The following is a 21,613-nucleotide window of genomic DNA, read 5'->3' as shown; positions in this document are numbered from 1 at the left end:
GTTACCTGTATAACAGACACCTGTCCACACACTCAATTAAACAGACTCCAACCTCTCCACAATGGCCAAGACCAGAGAGCTGTGTAAGGACATCAGGGATAAAATTGTAGACCTGCACAAAGCTGGGATGGGCTACAGGACAATAGGCAAGCAGCTTTGTGAGAAGGCAACAACTGTTGGCGCAAATATTAGAAAATGGAAGAAGTTCAAGATGACGGTCAATCTCCCTCGGTCTGGGGCTCCATGCAAGATCTCACCTCGTGGGGCATCAATGATCATGAGGAAGGTGAGGGATCAGCCCAGAACTACACGGCAGAACCTGGTCAATGACCTGAAGAGAGCTGGGACCACAGTCTCAAAGAAAACCATTAGTTGCACACTACGCCATGATGGATTAAAATCCTGCAGTGCACACAAAGTCCCCCTGCTCAAGCCAGCGCATGTCCAGGCCCATCTGAAGTTTGCTGATGATCCAGAGGAGGAATGGGAGAAGGTCATGTGGTCTGATGAGATAAAAATAGAGCTTTTTGAGGAAGAAGAAGGATGAGTACCATCCCAACCGTGAAGCATGGAGGTGGTAACATCATTCTTTGGGGATGCCTTTCTGTGAAGGGGACAGGACGACTGCACCGTATTGAGGGGAGATACCAAACTGTAACATGACTTAAACTATACCGCTTCCAGTCTTTCTAGTCTATAAACATAAATCAACTGACTCAGCTACATTATAAAATAATACCGTCCACAGTGGCGATACCGCGATGCCCTGCCTCTAGCTGGACAGCTAGAAGGCTAGCTCTCGTCATGGAAACCGCAATGTCGAACCGTGAATTCGGACAATTACCGAAAAATACATCACAAAATATGTTAGTCCATGCTAGCATAGTGCCTCTTCATATCATAAGAACCTAAAATATTTGGATTTTTAGAAATGGGTAATACATTTAGGTTTTCAAATAACCACAAGGACACTACGTGAAAACTGATTTGGCTGTTAGGGTGACCACATTTTCAAAACCCCAAACCGGACCCTTATGTAACCGCGCGTTAATGCACGCGCACATGTATGCGCTTATGCACCCCTTGTTGGTCGTCATGCGTGCTTGTGGTTGGTGGAGCGGGGGGCTCTTTGAGCTTTGATGAGAATTGTTGCTTTGATCCGCAGTTCTACGCAGTTGTTTGTTTGGCTCCGACTCATATGTGGGAACATTACAGTATTGTTATTATTATTATTGTGGTGAAAACCGGAACAATTTGGTAGTGAATCTCGGAAACCGGGAAATGTTTTATAAATATTTGTCGCGACACACAGCTTGAAACGGGGACAGTCCCGGGCAAATCAGGACGTCTGGCCACCCTATTAATAGTGCTTCTTTTGCAGATTTCTCGCTTTGCTTTTACCTGACATAACACACTATACCTAACGAAGTTTGTCACGGAAATACACCATGTTTAGTTGCAAGAAACGATAGCAATTGGAGTTAGTCATAGAATAACTCATGAACGAAAAACTCTAATACAAAATATATACCTGTAAAACCAACACATTCTAACAGTAATCTACCGAAAACGAAACGGTTGCAATGTTATTAATCACCGCGCGAGGGAAGTGCGGACTACAAGATCACTCATATGAAGCGTCTTTTGACGTCATGAATTTAACTTCAAATGCCCTAAAAATCCTCTTGTCTCTCGCCGGGTGCAGTGGCGTGCGCCTGTAATCCAAGTTGCTGGGAGGCTTAGGCTGGCGGATCGTTTGAGCTCAGGAGTTCTGAGCTGCAGCGAACTATGCCGATCGGGTGTCCGCACTAAGTTCGGTATCGATATGGTGCTCCTGGGGGAGCCCGGGACCACCAGGTCGTCTAAGGAGGGGTGCACCGGCCCAGGCCGGAAACGGAGCAGGCCAAAGCCCCCGTGCCGCTCAGTAGTGGGATCGCGCCTGTGAATAGACGCTGTAGTGCAGCCTTAGCAATACAGCGGGACCCAGTCTTTTTGGCAAGTTTTCTTCTGCGTTTATCCATTCTTATTTAAACGTATACAGTATGTTCTCCTTAATATTATGTTATTCTTCTCTGTCCTAGTTCTAGTCGTGAAAAACATTACGAAGATGTGCGCCACGCTACTGCCTGTTTCTGGTCATTTCTTGTAACTACAGATGTTTATTTGAACAGTTCTCGTAGCGATCCTGTAGGCGGCACTATCGTGGGTTATTTCTATTTCTGAATTCATCATTAATATTCTGTAATCATGCAGTGGCTTTTTTGTATTTAATAAAAAAATATATTTGTTAAATAAATTTTTTACTTGTAATTTACTAAAGTAAATGCAAATGTGTGTTCAGAATTATCTTCCTGAATTTGTCAAACATGACAGTGAATAAGGTATACATAGAATGGTGTTAAAACAAATCTATTCACCAGCAGTCCTGTGGGCAAAAACTGCTTGTCAATGAGATAAATAAAATTAGAAGAGTAAGAATCAACCAAACAAGGTCAAATGTAGCACACAATGTTACAGTACAACAGTGATGTGCATCTCAGAACATAGAACTACAAATGTAAAACATGTGAGGAGTGGGAAAACATTGGCTAGGTCAACAAATCCTGGTTCAAGTTTACCTACACAGTCCGTAGACCTCAACGTGCGGACCTGGTGGCTTGGTTAGGTTGTCTAGCTGGTGTCGGGTTGTAAATCATGTTATTCTAAATCTTCCAGTGTCACTTTAATGTTGTAAAGGCCTCTTTTCAATTACACTAATCTACCATGGAAGTAGAAAAAAAACCCACAAAGGTACTTTATGATGGTTTTTGCTTTCTACTATGGTAATATATTAGGAAAATACCATGGGAGTACATGACAAAATACCATAGTAATTTCAGGCCATGGAAGTGTCCAAAAATGAATATATGTATAACCTAGGTATTTGTTTAATTTTATACAACCAAGGAATTTTTCCAGTTGTACTATGATGCACATATTACGTTATTTTCCTACCATACTATATAGAGACCAATGCTTTTCATTGTACTGCCATGGTACTGGTTAAAAAACACCATGGGATTTTCCTGCCATTGTAGAGACCAAAATACCATGAAAGTACCATGGAAGTGTGTCCACTACCATCAATAGGTCTGTAGTAGCAATTATTAAAATCGGTTATCTGTGAAATTAATCACAACAAAAACTATCACTTTACAATCAAAGGAACCACACGTGTGGTTGGTATTATACATCCCATTAGATCTGCCAACTGACCTGGTACCAGTTCTAAAAATCATGTTACACTGATTTATTTTTATGGACAGCAGACACTTCCAAACAAAACTAAATGCATGAGGGATACTGATAAAGTGGATATAAAAAGTCTGCACACCCCTGTTAAAATGCCAGAATTTTGTGATGTAAAAGAACGAAACAAAGATAAATCATGTCAGAACTTTTTCCACTTTTGTGACATATATGTGACATAAATGTGAACAATTCAATTGAAAAACAACCTGAGGGGGGGGAATGACATTTTTTTGAGGGGGGGAAATGAAAAATAAAAACCTTACAATAACCTGGTTGTATAAGTGTGCACAACCTTAAACTCAAACTTTGTTGAAGCACCTTTTGATTTTATTACAGCACTCAGTCTTTTTGGGTAGAAGTATATTAGCATGGCACATCTTGACGTGGCAATATTGGCCCACTCTTCTTTGCAAAAGTCTCCTGTGCACAGCCCTCTTCAGATCACCTACTAACTATATAAGATAATGGAGCAGGGAGTATATAGTAACATGCCGCTTCGGAAAAAATTAAGAGACCGCTGCAACTTTTTCTTTCCTTTCCAAAAAAGTTGAAAAGGAAAGTTTTGAGTGAGGAACAGAAGCGTTCAATTTGCAGTGGTCTCTATTCCTCACTCAAAACCTTCCTTTTTGACTTTTTTGGAAAGGAAAGAAAAAGTTGCAGTGCTCTCTTAACCCTCCTATTATGCTAAAAAAAAATTACATCCATTATGTTATGGGTCAAATTGACCCGCACAGTTTAAACACACTCAAGACAGTCAAATAATTAAGTAAATACAGCAACAACTTTATTTTGTCTTATCAGAAATTTCAGAAAGTAGAAATACAAGACATTTAATTAAAAAAAAAATATTTATGAACTATTTGTTAAACATATTTCCTTTCTCACAAACAAGATTTTTCAGTTTCCCCAAGTAGGCTTTTCCCCCCCTATTGGTCAATATTATCCCTTCAGTCTTTCTCTCCACATGTTGAACACAATATGTGTGTGTGTGCTTTCTGCAGATGTATTTATTGCATTCTACCCAAGTGGTGCTTGTTTTACTGTCTTGTCGAGGGGGGCAGAGCTGGCATCTTTTCCGTTTCTTGCCACTGCCTGTATCCACTGGATCCATTTCTGGTTGATTGGAGGCATGTCTTGATGGTCCAGCTAGAACTTTCTGGATGGCAGATGCAGCTGCTGTTGACCGAGGAGGCCGGACTCTCCTCTGGATCTTGGGAGTGATGAGAGCTTTGCCAAGCTCCTCTAGGAAAAGCCGTCGTCAGTACAATTTGCCACCATTTCATTGCTGGTTGATTTCAGTCCACAGGACATAGGCATTGTAAGCAGACACATCCACAATGTTGTAGAAAATCACCAAAGACCAGCAGGCAGTCATGCGCTGACAACTATATGTTGCTGTGACTTTATCCAAATTGTCAACTCCTCCTTTGGTGGAATTGTAGTCCAGTATGATTTGTGGCTTGATGTCCTCTCTTGCGCTCAGCGATGCATCTTTGTGCATTGTGCTCATTACAAGAACATTCTTGTTCTTCGTTGGGCAGTATGAAACAACAGTTGCGTTTTCAGAGAAAGCTAATTTAGAGGAATGATCCGATCCAGTGGCTTCCAGTTCTCTTGAAACACACGACTCCCCTCCAAGTTGGTCATGTCCAGTACAATCTTCTCTATTGCTAGGGGTAAAAAGAGCTCAAAAGCTGATTGTATGTAATCGACTCAAGTGACAGCAAATCGTGTAGGTCCTGGAACCATATTTATTACATTGGAAGCTGAGTCTACCTTGACTTCGTTGTGGTGACGGTGACCATTCAATATGACCATCTTTAGACTTCCATATCTTCTCTTCTCTTGATGATGGTTGTTGCATGCTCTCTCTCTCATCTGATGGAGGGGATGGTACGGCAGACTCCTCCTCTGAATCCTCTTCACTGAAGACAAAATCTGGATCATCAACAGCATTGTCATCTATTTCTGAAATGTTCTGTCTCTGAAACCTCTTATTTTTCACTGTCAAAGTCCAGAATATGTGATAAGACTTCATTGATTGAAAATCTTTTGGAGGTCATTTTTGAGTGTCTGTGTCAGTGACCTGGTACTCTCACATTGAGGAGAAGCTTGGGAACACCCAAACACAATTCTATAAGTGCAACCAGGACCAGTCAAAACAAAATAAATCAAAGACACTTTTTTTATTTTGCACCTGTGCAAATATATATACACATGAAAGCCTCCGGGTCAAAATGACCCACAACATCATGTTTGTATACAAAATCTACACAGACATTCCACAACACATCAGTGTGTCCACATTTTGCAGTTATGTTCATGACCCTAAATGAGGAAAAGTCATGTAATTTCATGGCAAAAAATTGTGGTTAACTAGTATTTTAGACAACGCAAAAGTGGAAATGGGTCAAATTGACCCGCAACATAATAGGAGGGTTAATTTTCTCAGGAGCTGTATATTGATTTACAGCTGATGTACACTACCGTTCAAATGTTTGGTGTTACTTAAAATGTTCTTGTTTTTTTAATTAAAGCACATTTGTTTCCCATTAAAATAACATAACATTTTTCTGAAATACAGTGTAGCCAATGTTAATGTTATGAATGACTATTGTAGCAGGAAACATCTGATTTGTTATGGAAAATGCCACAAACTGTCTGTCCTACCATCAGGCAGGCGTTACAGGTCTTTTAGTTCCCACACCAGCAGGCTCAGGAACAGTTTATTTCCATGTACTGTAACCCTGCTGAACTCTGTCCCATCACTAACCAGACCCCACGGTGTGTTTGCTAATCAAAGTTAATCATTTGAAAAAGGCTATGTTATCATTAGAAAACAATTTTGCAATTATATTAGCACAGCAGAAAACTGTTATGCTGATTCATAAAACTGGCCTTCTTTAGAGTAGTTGAGTATCTGGAGCATTAGCAATTGTGGGTGCATTTACAGGCTCCAACTGTACAGAAACCAAGAACTTTCTTCTGAAACTCATCAGCCTATTCTTGTTCTGAGAAAGGAAGGCTATTCCATCCGAAAAATTTACAAGAAACTGAAGATCTAGTTTTGACTCTGTGTACTACTCTTTACAGAACAGCACAATCTGACTCTAACCAGAATAGAAAGAAGAGGGGGAGGCCCCGGTGCACAACTGAGCAAGAGGACAAATATATTAGTGTCTAGATTGAGGAACAGTGCCTCACAGAAACATGTTAAACAGCTGTTGACCAGGGTGGGAGGAGTCAGCAGGGTGGAAGGAGTCTACAGGGTGGGAGGGGTTAGCAGGGTGGGAGGGGTGGGAGAAGTAAACAGGGTGGGAGGGGTCAGCATGGTGGGAAGGGTCAACAGGGTTTTAGGAGTCAACCGGGTGGGAGGGGTCAACAGGGTGGGGGGGGTCAGCATGGTAGGAAAGGTCAACGGGTTGGGGGGGGTCAGCAAGGTAGGAGTGGTCAGCAGGGTGGGAGGGGTCATCAGAGTGGGAGTGGCGCAGCAGTGAGCTGGGTGGGAGGGGTCAGCGGTGTGGGAGAGGTCAGCAGTGAGCAGGGTGGGAGGGGTCAGCAGGGTGGGAGGGGTCAGCAGGGTGGGAGTGGTCAGCAGGGTGGGAGGGGTCAACAGGGTGGGAGGGGTTACTCATCACTGTTGGTTATCCGGCCTACAGCTGTGTCATTGTCGGACTGAGCCAGGCAACTGTGGGTGAACAGGAGTACAGCTGGGGTCAGAAGACACTCCTGTGGTGTTGAGACCCAGTATGGAGGAGGTGTTGTTGCCAACCCTCTGCCTGTGATTTGCCCTTCAGGAAGTCTGATGTTCAGTTGCAGAAGGTGTGTTCAGTGCTCTGTGCTTAATGAAGAGTTTGGAGGGAACATTAGAATTGAATTCTGAGCAAAGATCATTGAACAGCATTCTAACAGTGTTCCCCTTATTTTTACTGGGAGCTTCCAAAGTACAAATTAGTGACCAGTTTAAAATACTTCAGGTATTAATGGTGTCATATCTACACATAGAATAAAAACGTTCTTACCTTTTCATGAATTACAACACAAGGCCAACTGACACTAGAGGCCTACAGGAGAATAACCCCACGACACAAAGCTAACTTATGGGAGTGGTTTACAGTGACAACAATGAATGTTCCTCTGTGGTCAAGTTACTGTTTTGAGGTAAATCTAGTGTCCTTACTGATGTTATTAAAGAAACAGTCCAAGGGGAGTCCTTACAGAAGTTATTAAAGAAACAGTCCAAGGGGAGTCCTTACTGAAGTTATTAAAGAAACAGTCCAAGGGGAGTCCTTACTGAAGTTATTAAAGAAACAGTCCAAGGGGAGTCCTTACTGAAGTTATTAAAGAAACAGTCCAAGGGGAGTCCTTACTGATGTTATTAAAGTTAAAAGTCAACATATTTCCTATCTGCAGTTGAAAATGTCATTATCAAGCACGCACTCACTTCATCTTCTCCATCAATCGTCTCTCTGTGTCCAACATATGTGGTTAGGGTTAGAAGTCATTCAGAGCCTTGGGACGAGTGTGACATTAAGTCTGTTTTGATTCTCTGTTAAAACCACAGTCTTCCCAGTTAAGATCTGTTGATAAATTTTACTTGTATTGACATTTTTCATCTAGTTATGGTTAGCTGAGGCGCCTCCCACAACCAAATATGATGGCAGTGCAGCATTATTTTCTCTCACTCACTGAGCATCACATAGTAGAAGTGCAGGTCTACAATCTTTTTTTTACATTATAATGAATAATATTAAATGTACGGAACGGGACCTGGGCTTAGATTAGTAGAGTCTTGTGGGGGTGTATCTACAACCATGCAGTGATGCAGTGATGCAACCTGAAAGTGCATGCTTACTGGTGCAGCTGTAGAGGTTTGTGGGGGTCCTTGGGGATGTACCCAATGTCATCATTCTCCAGACATTGAAGAGGCACAGCTGTAGAGGTTTGTGCAGGTCCTCGGGGATGTACCAATTGTCAGGCTTTTAACCTGGCACCTCCTTATGTTGAGGTGGAATCTGTTAACCTGGAACCTCCTTAGGTTGATGGAAAGGCCATTTACCTGGCACCTCCTTATGTTGAGGGAGAGACTGTTTATCTGGCAACTCCTTATGTTGAGGGAAAGGCTTTTAACCTGGCACCTCCTTACGTTGATGGAAAGGCTGTTAATCTTGCACCTCCTTATGTTCAGGTGGAAGCTTTTAGCATGGGCCTTATGTTGTGAGAGATGTTGTTTAACCATGTCGTAACATGTAATAACAGCGGGCATAACTTGCCTTAACCTCTTATATTCATGCTATAACATTGTGATGACATATATATATATATATATATATATATATATATATATATATAGACTTGTTGTGACAAATATTGTTAATTTATAATAGTTATGACCACTACATTAACCTGTCATAACCCACAAAGGGCTTCAATTGCACTGATGCTTTGGTCTTTCTGTTGAAAAATAACTGCCAAAGGCTCCAAATGCCAATGCAAAGCCTAGAATTAAGGCTAGACACTGTTTTTTGTTCTTGACCTAATGATACAAACATATCTGCATAATAAAAAACAGATCTGAAACCAACTGTCCAATTACTTTTGGCACCGTCAAATTGGGGGACTATGCAGAAAATGTACTGTAATTTGTAAATAGTTCATCCAATGTGGATCAAAATTAAAGCTGACACTGTGCTTTAACCCCATAGACATGATCAAGGGAATACAGAATCATGGAAACAAAACCTTTTCACTTTCCAAATACTTTTGGAGTTAACTGTAGAAATAGGAGAAATGAGACGTCTGTTTGTTTAGGAGAGCAGAAAAGTATTTCAAGCAACTGCCTTTCATCCCAACTGCCACCCTGTTATCTATATAGTACATGAGTTTGAGTCCTCTGGGCCTTATACCACTAACTGGAATAGGGAACCATTTGGGACTCATCTTGTCCAGTTGGTGCCAAGTCCTTCAGAATCCCTGCAGGGCGGACCAGGTTCTGTGTGGGAGGTTCTACTGCTAGCCAGCAGAAGCTGTTTGGGTCTTTTTTTATTTTTTATTTTTGCTTGGCATATAAAGATTTTCTTGATCTTATGCCACCAAATACACCCTTGTTAAACAGTAACAACCAAAATCAACAACAACAACAAACAAAAACATTAACAATAATAAATAGAGGTTATATTTCTGTATTCAGTTAAACCTTCCATGTCAGGTTACACACAGCCACTGGTATAGAAATGTATAGAAATATTTCCCTGTCAGATGATATGCATGGGAACTTAAAGTAACATCTTACAAATATAATGGAACACTGAAACCCAGAAGTAGACATATGCTGCATTCCCCAACCTAGTTCTTACCATCAACCCTAACCACAAACGTCTTACAAATATTTGAAATTAAAAAGATCCCAAATTTGCCTACAAAAATGTCCTGACTTTCATGTTGGTGTTTTCCAGTTAGCGTGCTGCTAGGCCTTCCAGTAAGGCTGAGAGGACTTTCAGATGGTGGGAGGTGGTAAGGATGGTAGACTGGGTCTAACTGGCCCCAGATCCACTTAATGCACTACCTCTGTTGTGCTTTCATACATGGATGGTTGTTAGGTCTCAACCTTGCCCCCCCCCTCCGTACACACACACACACACACATTGGAGAAGTCTGGCGGAAACCCCTGAGCTATCTGCAAATGTGTGAGACCCAGTCACCCGTGGGGAGTTTCAATCTAAATGAAAGTATAATAGGTACATATGTTTTGTCTGTTGTTAGCCTGGTATCAGATCCAGTAGGGGTCAGCCTGGTCTCAGATCCAGTAGGGGTCAGCCTGGTATCAGATCCAGTAGGGGTCAGCCTGTTCTCAGATCCAGTAGGGGTCAGTCTGGTCTCAGATCCAGTAGGGGTCAGCCTGGTCTCAGAACCATTAGGTGTTAGCCTGTTCTCAGATCCAGTAGGGGTCAGTCTGGTCTCAGATCCAGTAGGGGTCAGCCTGGTCTCAGAACCATTAGGTGTTAGTCTGGTCTCAGATCCAGTAGGTGTTAGTCTGGTCTCAGATCCAGTAGGGGTCAGCCTGGTCTCAGATCCAGTAGGGGTCAGCCTGGTATCAGATCCAGTAGGGGTCAGCCTGTTCTCAGATCCAGTAGGGGTCAGCCTGGTCTCAGATTCAGTAGGGGTCAGCCTGGTCTCAGAACCATTAGGTGTTAGTCTGGTCTCAGATCCAGTAGGTGTTAGCCTGGTCTCAGATTCAGTAGGGGTCAGCCTAGTCTTAGAACCAGTAGGGGTCAGTCTGGTCTCAGAACCAGTAGGAGTCAGCCTGGTCTCAGAACCAGTAGGGGTCAGTCTGGTCTCAGAATCAGTAGGGGTCAGCCTGGTCTCAGAACCATTAGGTGTTAGTCTGGTCTCAGATCCAGTAGGTGTTAGTCTGGTCTCAGATTCAGTAGGGGTCAGTCTGGTCTCAGAACCAGTAGGTGTTAGTCTGGTCTCAGAACCAGTAGGTGTTAGTCTGGTCTCAGATCCAGTAGGTGTTAGCCTGGTCTCAGATTCAGTAGGGGTCAGCCTGGTCTCAGAACCAGTAGGGGTCAGTCTGGTATCAGATCCAGTAGGTGTCGGTCTGGTCTCAGATCCAGTAGGGGTTAGTCTGGTCTGAGATCCAGTAGGGGTTAGCCTGGTCTCAGTCAGTAGGGGTTAGCCTGGTCTCAGTCAGTAGGGGTCAGTCTGGTCTCAGATCCAGTAGGGGTTAGTCTGGTCTCAGATTCAGAGTGTCAGCTGTAGCCGCACAACACTTTTTAACCTGCTGCAGAAGAGGGAATAATGGTTTTAAGACCAATTTGCCAACTTACAGACATCCTGTCATTCACACAGGAGTGCAACTGCAAGCTTGTTTTAATCAGATTTCCAGAAATCACCAGCCAATTTTAAAAAGAAATCTTCAACAATCTGACTTGATTAGAAAAACACTTCATAGCCCATCGGGTCATGTCTTATTGTAAAACGTGTTGTATAAGTGTATCTGAGCCTGAGCTCGGTGTATCTGAGCCTGGGCTCAGTGTATCTGAGACTGGGCTCAGTGTATCTGAGCCTGAGCTCAGTGTATCTGAGCCTGGGCTCAGTGTATCTGAGCCTGGGCTCAGTGTATCTGAGCCTGGGCTCAGTGTATCTGAGCCTGAGCTCAGTGTATCTGAGACTGGGCTCAGTGTATCTGAGACTGGGCTCAGTGTATCTGAGACTGGGCTCAGTGTATCTGAAACTGGGCTCAGTGTATCTGAGCCTGGGCTCAGTGTATCTGAGCCTGGGCTCAGTGTATCTGAGCCTGGGCTCAGTGTATCTGAGACTGGGCTCAGTGTATCTGAGACTGGGCTCAGTGTATGGTTGACATGGTATCAGAATGACTGGAAAAAAAAATCCCTTCTATAATTTCCACAGAAAATTGTGTAAAAACATATAATTGAATACCGTTGCACATGTAAAGATGGGTTCAGGAGAGCTGTCTGTGCCATAAATATGTTTTCTAGAAATGCCTGTGGAAATTGTGCAACTGTTTTATGATTTGTTTAACTTCGCAGTTATACATTTTTGGGTGGAAATCATTAAAGTTTTCCATGGTTTGTTTAGCTTTGCAATTATAAAGTTTTGTTTGAGATACATTTCCAGTGAAAATGTCTCAATGCCACTCAGTCCCCGCTGAAACCATTATGTAAGGAATTGACATTGAAAAAGCTGTTTACATGGAATTGTTTCAAATTTTTTGAGCTGTGCCTCAATCCTCCAGTGGACCTCCTGGTATTTAACTGGGGGTTAAGTGCTTTTTTGACAATCAGAAATTCACATTGTAAATATAAACTCGGGCTTTCTGTGGGGTTTATTTGGTGGGAGTCAAGGCCCTATATGTCAACACCGCTATGTAAAGTTTTCATAGGTCATGTGACTTCCTGTCTGGTGTCACTTACCCGTTTTTACCAGAAACCACATCAGACGCCTGCTGCTAATTAGGCACTGAGTTGAGTTAGAGAGAGAGAGAGAGAGAGAGAGATAGAGGGAAGGAAGGAAGGAGGGAGCGAGGGAGAGCTGTATAGAGAGCAAGAGTGTATCTAATAAAGGAGTGAGAAAGAGGGGAAGGGAGGAGAGAGATAAGGGAGAGGAAGACTTCTTACTCATTAAGAGATCAGTCAAGCTGTCATCTAAGCACTCTCTCTTTCAGCTGCGCACCCCAGGCTTACACATCGATACGGACACCCCAGGCTTACACATCGATACGGACACAAACAGAAAGCAGAAGTGAACCATTTCGGGCGGCGTGGTTGGCTATGGCTCACGGATCTGACAGCAACGACTCCAGTTACACCAAGTCACCTTCACCAGCAGGCAGCAGCAGGCAGGTAAGAGTACCCTCTCATCTCATGTAGCTCCCATTTTCCTCTTTCCTCTCTCTTTCCTTTGTCTTTCCTCTCTCTTTCTGTCTTTTTGTATTTTTTATTATCACGGTTGTTGTAATGCGAGTGTGAATATTGGAAGGCTTAGACATGGAAGATGACACTGTCATATCTTTGTATAACAGCCTACTGTAACAACAGGTGATAGAGGGAGCATTTGAATCACATTTTCAGTAACATATTTTAGAGGTATTCATTCATCTCAGCATGTGGTCTGTGTCAGATTATGAGGGAGTATTCTCCTTTACCATCTGTCTGATGGTCTCTCTTTTTCTGTATATTTTTTCTGTCTCTCTGTTTGTCTGTCTCTGTCTTGTCTCTCTCTGTCTGTCTGTGCCTCTCTCTGTTTATCTGTTTGTCTTTCATGCACACACTCATTCAGGACAATTCTAATTCTCCCCTTATGCTTGTTTTCTCTGAATCCATCTGATGGACATGTTCATGTTATTTTATTGTAATGTGTGGTCATATAATCAAGGATCAGCCGTTAGATGAAGGGCTGACTCCACTTGGATGTACTGATTGTGCTGGAAATGGACGGGTCGGGCTGGGTCAGGGTGGGTCTGACACATTAGGTAGCACATCCCTCAGATCGCACCTTGTTTCATGTCAAAAATCAGTTTTTGTAGTACGAGAATGACTCAGCTTTTTTTGAAAAGCTGAGTCAGTCAAGCCATGCACCAATGACACATCGCATCCTAGAACTTTCTCCAAACTGTTAAACTTTTAACGTCTTTGAGGTACTCAAACACTCCACCCATTCCTGTAAGCTATTGTACACAGGAACAGGTTAACTGATAAAACAAATAATCAAGCGTATTTATGTAACTGAGGGACACAAAGGTGTTTCCTTCATTCGATTTTGGCAGTTAGGGTGTCCCCTCTGCAATGGCAGATGATGACTTTTCATTTCTCCTCCGGGCTCCTCAGACAATGTAAAGAAACTAATTTCTCCTCAGAGCTTCTCAGACAATGTAAAGAAACTAATTTCTCCTCAGGGCTCCTCAGACAATGTAAAGAAAGTGATGAGGAGGGAAAAGAACCGCATTGCTGCCCAGAAGAGCAGGATGAGACAGACCCAGAAGGCTGACAGTCTACACCTGGTGAGAATGACTCTCCGCTCAATGCAACCCAGACATCACACTGTCTGGTGAACACCTCTGCTACTGTCAGAATTACTGGTCTGTGTTGGTCTTTATTGGTCTGTACAGATCTACTCGTACAGATCTAGTCTGTGTTTGTCTATTGGTACAGATCTAGTCTGTGTTGGTCTATTGGTCTGTGTTGGTTTTTCTTGGTCTGTGTTGGTCTATTGGCCTGTGTTGGTCTGTGTTGGTCTATAGGTCTGTGTTGGTATATTGGCCTGTGTTTGTCTGTGTTGGTCTATAGGTCTGTGTTGGTTTTTCTTGGTCTGTGTTGGTCTATTGGTTTGTGTTGGTCTGTGTTGGTCTATTGGTCTGTGTTGGTCTGTGTTGGTCTATTGGTCTGTGTTTGACATTATGGACCATGCTGTCTGACCATGTGGTTGTGTCACCAAGATTAACAACTCTCTTAAGGCCTCCCCCTTCTGTATACAGAACACTCATCTGATTCTGTCACCTAGGAGACCTGGTCTATAGACATGCATTCAATATGGAGTAGGGTGACATTTGGGACTTAACTGTGGCCAGATCTCAGTCTGTGTGTTTTTACTCCAGGCCTTGGCGTTCATTATCACATGTGGGCGTCAAAAACCTAGAGACGCTCTAATGATTATTGCACTGAATCTTAATGCTTTTAGTCTGGTTGTTTTTCTTCCCTGATCTGTAAGCTTTGTCTGTCGTTATAGGCCTGTAGCAATCCACTGGTTTACACAAGCTCTGTGCAGGGACCAGCTCTGTGCAGGGATCAACTCTGTGCAGGGATCAGCTCTGTGCAGGGATCAGCTCTGTGCAGGGATCAGCTCTGTGCATGGATCAGCCAGGCATATGGAAAGAAACAGTAGCAAGGCATGTGAGTGTAGGTTTAGTCAAAGTGAAAAGCAGTCACTTTCATTTCAACGTCTCTTTTCATTGGCTGGCTGGCTGGGATCAAGGTTTTAGTCACTGACTTTCACTACTGTTGGTTGCTAGAGACTAGTGCAGAACAGCAATGTATTTCTTATTGCAGCAGCCTAATGCAGCATTGATGGCCACTGGAGAGGTTAGATATACCCGTGTGCAGGAGTACATTAGAAGAAATTCAGCTGAGAAAACATTCTTCACAGAATGTTGATTTAAATGTATATTCACATGACAGGTGATTTCAGAACAAAACAATATATCTGACATATTAATATACACTCAGTGGCAGGTTTGTTTTATACATCTCTCTGTTAAACGGATACATAGAGGCATTCAGATACTATTCGATAGAACAACTTTGTGGGTGGTTTGATTGTCGGTTCAAGCATCGCCAGTCTCAGTATCTAGCACATGGATGCCATCCTGGGTTTTTCCCGCACAACAGACATGCTGTCACCAATATAGGATCTTTGCAGTGTGGGACAACATTATGGAGGCAGGATTTGGCATAACAACAGACACGATGTCACCAACATGCTATCGCAATAATCGTTGATTTCCAACTGTTACAAAAGTCACTCATGGAATGTAGGTTGGTACTAAATGTAAATAAAACCAAATATATGCTATTTTCTAGGTCACAGAACCTATATTACTACCTTAAATGGTTACTTTGTTGAAAGTTTTGCTTCTACGAAATACATCTAACCAGGGAATTGATTAGATGAAAATCTGTTTACTGGGTAAAATTGCTTTTGAATATTTTGCCCCAAAAACCAGTCAGAGCAATCTTCAGTTAAATGTTTTAGTGTCTATAAGACATTTTAAATTTCTTATAGATTATATTGTTATTGTCAATAGCGATTTTTTTTATTTAGTTTTTATTTCCTGTTTGAATGTATTTTTATTGCTGTGTTTTACAAGGCTCAGCTCTAAAAGAGATGTTGGTCTCAGTCGATTTCTCAGTATAAATAAAGGAATATAAATAAATAGATGTTCTAAGAGAAGCTTCCCCAAACCAAAACCCTGCTGCCTCCAGTGTGGGCCATGAACAACTGACAGTCTGTTGTTATGCCAAATCCTGCCTCCGTAATGTTGTCCCAGTCTGCAACAATGTCTGTTGTTATGCCAAATCCTGCCTTGGTAATTTTGTCCCACTTAACAACAATCCTATTAGCAACGCAGCTTAATTTCTCATCTGAGGCTTTGACAGTATGATTTACACTATTAGTTAGGTATAGTTGCACCAAAAATATCTCTTGATAAAAAAAATCTAAAATTTGAATTCCACAGCGTATCTGAACATGTCCTGGTTCATCCCTCCAGGTCACTTCACTTCCTGTTGGATCATGTGCCATGTCACAGGAATCCAGTTTGACCGCAGGTTCAGTCTGAGGGTTCTCAGCTGTCCCCAGGGTTCAACGCAAGGGGGTATATTTGGGATGAGTAGCATGATTGTACCGACTTCCAGTCGTCGGCATGAATCAACATTCCTGTTGAAAATCAAACCTTGTTGAATCCTTGCTCTATGAAATTCAAGGTATTCTGGAGGGGTCCATCCTGGTACCTAATAAACTGGCCACTGAGGGAAATGCTTCCATGTCTGCAGCATCAAGTATATTGTGAGGCTGCAATGCTGAAAGTAATGGTACAGCCATTAAATCGACTCCCAGCACCCAGAACTCCAACAAGAGCCTTGTTAAAGTACAAGCGTAATTAAGTTCCATAACTAATCATCGATAGGAAAAAGCTAAGAAATGTTCAGATCTGTTTTCACACAGTCCCAGTCCCCTCATCTTCTGAACATCAGATGGTTGTGCTCAGTGTCACGGTCAACGGCCTGTGTGTGGAAACCCAGCATGTAGGTGTACTGTCGGCTCAGCGTATTCTGTGGTTTTATGGTTTCTTCAACTCACTTGATAAACAGGAAGTTGAATTTTCCCTCACTGTGACCCGTTTCCTGATTAGTATTCGTTCAGAAGATTCTGTCTCTCTTTCTCTTTTCTGTGTAAATAAGCTTTAGTAGTAATCCGTGGGCAGAAGGGAGAAGCGTCTGTCATTTCTGGTAAAGGACCTGTGGGTTGAGAAGCCCAGTGACGTGAGGTCTGGGGTTTACCCAGGCGTGTCTCTGACAGTAAGGCCAAACGGTGTTATCTTCCCTCCTCATACCCTGGTTCTGTCTCGACCTTTAGAGGAACCAACAAGCGGAACATTTCTGTCTAACCCGTTTAGTTTCCCACACCTATGGGAGTAAAAGGCCACCATCACCCACAAGCACACAGAGCTTAGATTTCAGGCACTGATTATCATGCTGATACATTTTATCATTTTTTATTTTAGTTAATTCTTTATTAAATTTGTAATTTGGATGGCTCATAAGTATACTAGAACACTATAACACAAGAACTATAACAAAGGACATTACAGAAGAATGTCTGGGTATGCAAGTGCATTGGTATTAGTGTGTGTGTCTGTGTGTGTATTGCAAGTTTTTGTGTGTACCAGTGAATGTGTTACCATACCGTTAGTACCAGTGAGTGTGGGTGTGTGTGTTATCATTGTGTGTGAACAATGTTCTCTGTCTACTTACTGAGTAAAATAAGGTAAAAATTAATTTTAAATATGCTTTGATAGAGTCCCATATAGTCTGTTAATGTGCTCATTTACTGTTATAACCCATTTTATGTAATTCCTGCCTAACCATCTAGTTCCTAATGCTTTGTTTTCAGGAGAGTGAGAACCTTGAGAAGGAGAATGCAGCTCTGAGGAAGGAAGTGAAGAGATTAACAGAAGAGGCCAAGTATCTCTCCTCTGTCCTGACTACCCATGAACCCCTCTGCACTGGCCTGGCCTCTCAGACGACCCCTGACCTTCTCTACTCTCCCCACCACCACCCTGTTTCCCCGCATCACGGCGCCTTCCACCACCAGCACAGCATAGCTGTGTCGCACTACCAACACTGACCATCTCTGACCAAAAGGTGGTGCTGAAGAGAAGCTAAATAAGTTCACTGACCTTGTTGTGGCTGAAAAAGTAGTGCATTGCAAATGCCCATCATATTCCTTTTATATTCAACTACCTTTGACCCTCTGGGTTTTAGTCAAAAGTCATGCACCACATAGGGTAGCTTGCACAGAATGTGTAGAGAAGCAAGTAAAGACTGGTGTTTGAAATAGCTAAGAACAAGCAGTGAATGATTTCCTAGTTTACGAATCGAAGCCTTGGCAATGCATGAAGTTCTTTCTACAACAGGACAGAAAATCAACATTATCTAAGACACCAGAACAATGTTTTATGGAAATGTATCTTTTACTGTATTTATACGATGATGAATGATGAAAATGTTCTTCTCATACCACAAGACATGTAGAATACAAATGGCTTTTCTTTGAGATTTGCGCTGTAGTTTTCTTAAGTTGTTGATGTTTCACTGAACTGTATGACTGTTTCTAAAGTTTCAACAGTTGTTTATGTGTGTACATTAGGTAAAATCCTTTATATTACAAAAAATACTCAGGATTAAATAACAAGCTTGTGAAGAGGTGGAATAAGGAACAAATTGACTCAGTGATGTGGAAAATATTGTCGCCAAAACAAACAATGCTGCTTTTATAGTTTCATACAAACAAATGTATTCTCTGCATCATGTAAATACAACTTTGATAACTAAATCATAGTTTTGGTCTACAGGTACAGTACATTGTTAATCTATATGGTCACTGGGTGGCGCTGTGTACCTGTGAGTAATGTTAGGTACAGTATGCATCGTATGCTCCTATTTGAATGTTTTTCAACTTGCACTGAGACGTGACTTTCACTCTTTAATTTACCATAAGAAGTATTCTGATTTTGATAAATATTGTATTAAAAGTATGTATTTTTAAATGTTCTCTTTAAATGTGTCAAATACGTTTAAAGGCAGAAATTGTTTTGAAATGCTTCATGAATTCTGGCTGGAAGCCTCAAGCCTCAAACATTTTCCAATATGCTATCTATTGTATTTTAATTCCAGAGAAAAATTGTATTTGTATTATATTCTGTCCTACTCTGTACTGGTCAGTCGATAGTGAATATGCATGTTATAACATTGACATAACATTGGCCAGGGGCTTTTTTTCAGCCTCAGACCCAAATTATAATTGTTCCTGTGACTGGAGCTCATGAAACCATGCAACAACACAAATACATCGCTAACTGTCCTTATATCTAAAAGATATGCACTATAGAATAAATAGAAAAATCTATTAAATTAAACCAATATAGATTTATTAATGTTTCTGCCCATTATAAACACTGTTAACAAATGTTAAATAAATGTTTTTATTCTGAATGGACAATTGATTTTCATTTCAGACTAGAAAACATGCTTAATCACACAATCTAACAGACACAGTCTTCTTTTTTTCTTATAATGGCGGTCTGCCAAAGGTACATGTCGCCACCTACTGTGCAGGTTGTAAATACAAAGATTTGAAAAATATGAAATATTTCTGTTCACCAAAAAATAGGGGCATGCTAAATATTGACTTTCGTCTGTCCCAGATTTTTGAATTTCAAATTGTATACTTCTTTGTACATATATAAGTTCTTGAAAAGCTAACATCTAAATTAAAGGGTCCAAAAAAGTTTTTGGGGAATCCACAATCCCTTTCCTGTCCAACAATAGATTAACTAAAGAAACCAGTGACAAGTCAACTAACTCATGGCTCAAAAAAAACTGCGGGGAGGACATGGAAACAACCAATGAGACAGCTGGAGTCTCTGACTAAGAACCTGGTAAAGTTAATGAAAAACAGGTTGTGGGAGATAAGGATTACCTTTACCTCTCTTGTCAGGTAAAATATTCCTGATGAAATCAGTGTCTTGAAAGCAGTCATGTCTAACAAAGATGATTAAAGCATTTGGTTCTCAGCTGAAATTCTCGGACATATTGTGGCAATCAGGAGAAATGGAACAAAATTATTTTAGAAGTCTGTGAAAAGACTGCCAGGAACAATATAATATATGAAATGGTTCACACCCCAATGCAATTTACTAAGATTTTTGTTGTCCTGCGTTGACAGATATTTGAAGATTCTTTATTAATGCCGTCCATTTTCCTTGGTTTGAGCCCAACAACTATCTCATTAAACTAGAATTGACCATTGGACAATTGTTATTCAATTATAATTAGGAAGAAATTACATAATTTCAGCGTGAGCTCATTAAGTAGTTGAATATATTCATTTAGAAACAAATTCTCTTAGAACATTATAGAAAGACAATTTTGAGTTTTCTGCTTTGCTAACATAATTGCAAAAGGGTTTTCAAATGATCAATTGGTCTTTTGAAATGATTAACTTGGATTACCAAACACAACATGCCATTGGAACACAGGACTCAATCAATCAATCAAATGTATTTATAAAGCCCTTTTTAAATAAGCAGATGTCACAAAGTGCTTCTACAAAACACCTGGCCTTAAACCCCAAGGAGCAAACAACAGTAGCGTTAATTTTCAGTGGCTAGGAAAAACTCCCTAAGAAGGCCGAAATTTAGGAAGAAACCTAGAGAGGACCCAGGCTAAGAGGGGTGACCAGTGTGATGGCAATTCCATCGATAGACACTCTTAAAAGAGTAAGAAACAGAGACAAAATTCTCTTGGCGCAATTTAACCATGTTATTATTATTTGCAAATAAGAGAGACGCGTCAACCGCTTACCAACATAATCGTACGAGGAGTCTCTGACTCCATACATGAACAGTCCGTATTTATTACAGTGAAAATGAATGTGGTAAGATGCTGTCCTGTGTCAATAAAACACATTCCCTTTATGTTACTACCTAAGCTTCACCCAAAGACAAGCTCTCCTTCCCCCTATAGGTAACTTCTTCAATTCTAAGAGTTCTTACAGCATCTGGACAGACAATAGATGCCCCCTAGGCAAATACCAGATCCCCCACATTCCTTTTCTAATTTGAATAAGGGGCTCTCAGTCCTTTAATCAGTGAGAATACATTGGTTAGAGAAATGTCCACAACACCAGTCCTCTTCTGGCTGTGCCAGGTGAACATATTAAGATTACAATTGTAATAATTAATAAATGTGTGTGGGCTGAGGACTGGTGGTTGCTGATAATGGGCCTCTGTATGCCAATGTAAGTACTCCATTAAACATCAGCCGTTTCCAGCAACAATAGTCATTTACAACATTTACAATGTCTAAACTGTCTACACTACACTAATCCACAAGCAAACAAGACACATGTTTCAAAATTAAGTGTTGAAAATAATCGGTTACAGTATGTTACAAATTGTTCACATTAGGCAAAACTTCACACATTAAACACAACTAATTACAGTTGATGGAAATAATTTCAATTTCCAAATATTTTTCTAAAATTCCTATTACACAAATGTCTTCATACTTTCAAAACACTATGCAGACTCTATTAAAAATGTGGAGCACATCTCAGAAGGCGGAGTCTCAAGCTATCAATCTCAACAATTTAAAACAAAATAATCTAATGCCTCAAGTGTTTCGTATCTTTCTGAGGCGCAGTGTGTTAACAGATGTTTGCATGTTGGGTTCCACCAGTGAAGCATGGAGGAGGAGGTGTGATGGTGTGGGAGTGCTTTATTGGACACAATGTTTTTGATTTATTTAGAATTCAAGGCACACAGAACTAGCATAGCTACCACAGCATTCTGCAGCAATAAGTCATCCCAACTGGTTTGTGCATACTGGGACTATCATTTCAAAAATTTTCAACAGGACAAATACCTACACCTCCAGGCTGTGTAAGGGCTGTTTGACCAAGAAGGAGAGTGATGATGCTGTAGTAGATGACCTGGCCTCCACAATCATCCGACCTCAACCTC

At 41.3% G+C, this 21,613-nt stretch overlaps 1 protein-coding gene across 1 annotated transcript; it reads left to right on the top strand.

The window, feature by feature from the left end:
• Nucleotides 1–12,308: 12,308 nt before the first annotated feature.
• batf (basic leucine zipper transcription factor, ATF-like) lies at nt 12,309–19,073 on the top strand. Its single transcript, XM_010864205.4, has 3 exons — nt 12,309–12,656; nt 13,709–13,813; nt 17,482–19,073. The coding sequence occupies exons 1-3, from the start codon at nt 12,585–12,587 to the stop codon at nt 17,713–17,715; spliced, it is 411 nt and encodes a 136-aa protein (XP_010862507.1). The 5' UTR covers nt 12,309–12,584; the 3' UTR covers nt 17,716–19,073.
• The last annotated feature ends 2,540 nt before the right edge of the window (nt 19,074–21,613 follow it).

The sequence above is a fragment of the Esox lucius genome, chromosome 18 (assembly GCF_011004845.1).
Source record: "Esox lucius isolate fEsoLuc1 chromosome 18, fEsoLuc1.pri, whole genome shotgun sequence".
NCBI classification, from domain to species: Eukaryota; Metazoa; Chordata; class Actinopteri; order Esociformes; family Esocidae; genus Esox; species Esox lucius.
This window is presented reverse-complemented; position numbering and strand designations above follow the sequence as displayed.

What these genes read in the sequence shown, in the direction of transcription:
- batf (XM_010864205.4), top strand. Translation starts at nt 12,585, where the DNA reads ATGGCTCACGGATCTGACAGCAACGACTCCAGTTACACCAAGTCACCT. An exon ending in CAGCAGGCAGCAGCAGGCAG is followed by an intron (nt 12,657 to 13,708) that starts GTAAGAGTACCC and finishes ATTTCTCCTCAG; the next exon opens with GGCTCCTCAGACAATGTAAA. An exon ending in AGGCTGACAGTCTACACCTG is followed by an intron (nt 13,814 to 17,481) that starts GTGAGAATGACT and finishes CTTTGTTTTCAG; the next exon opens with GAGAGTGAGAACCTTGAGAA.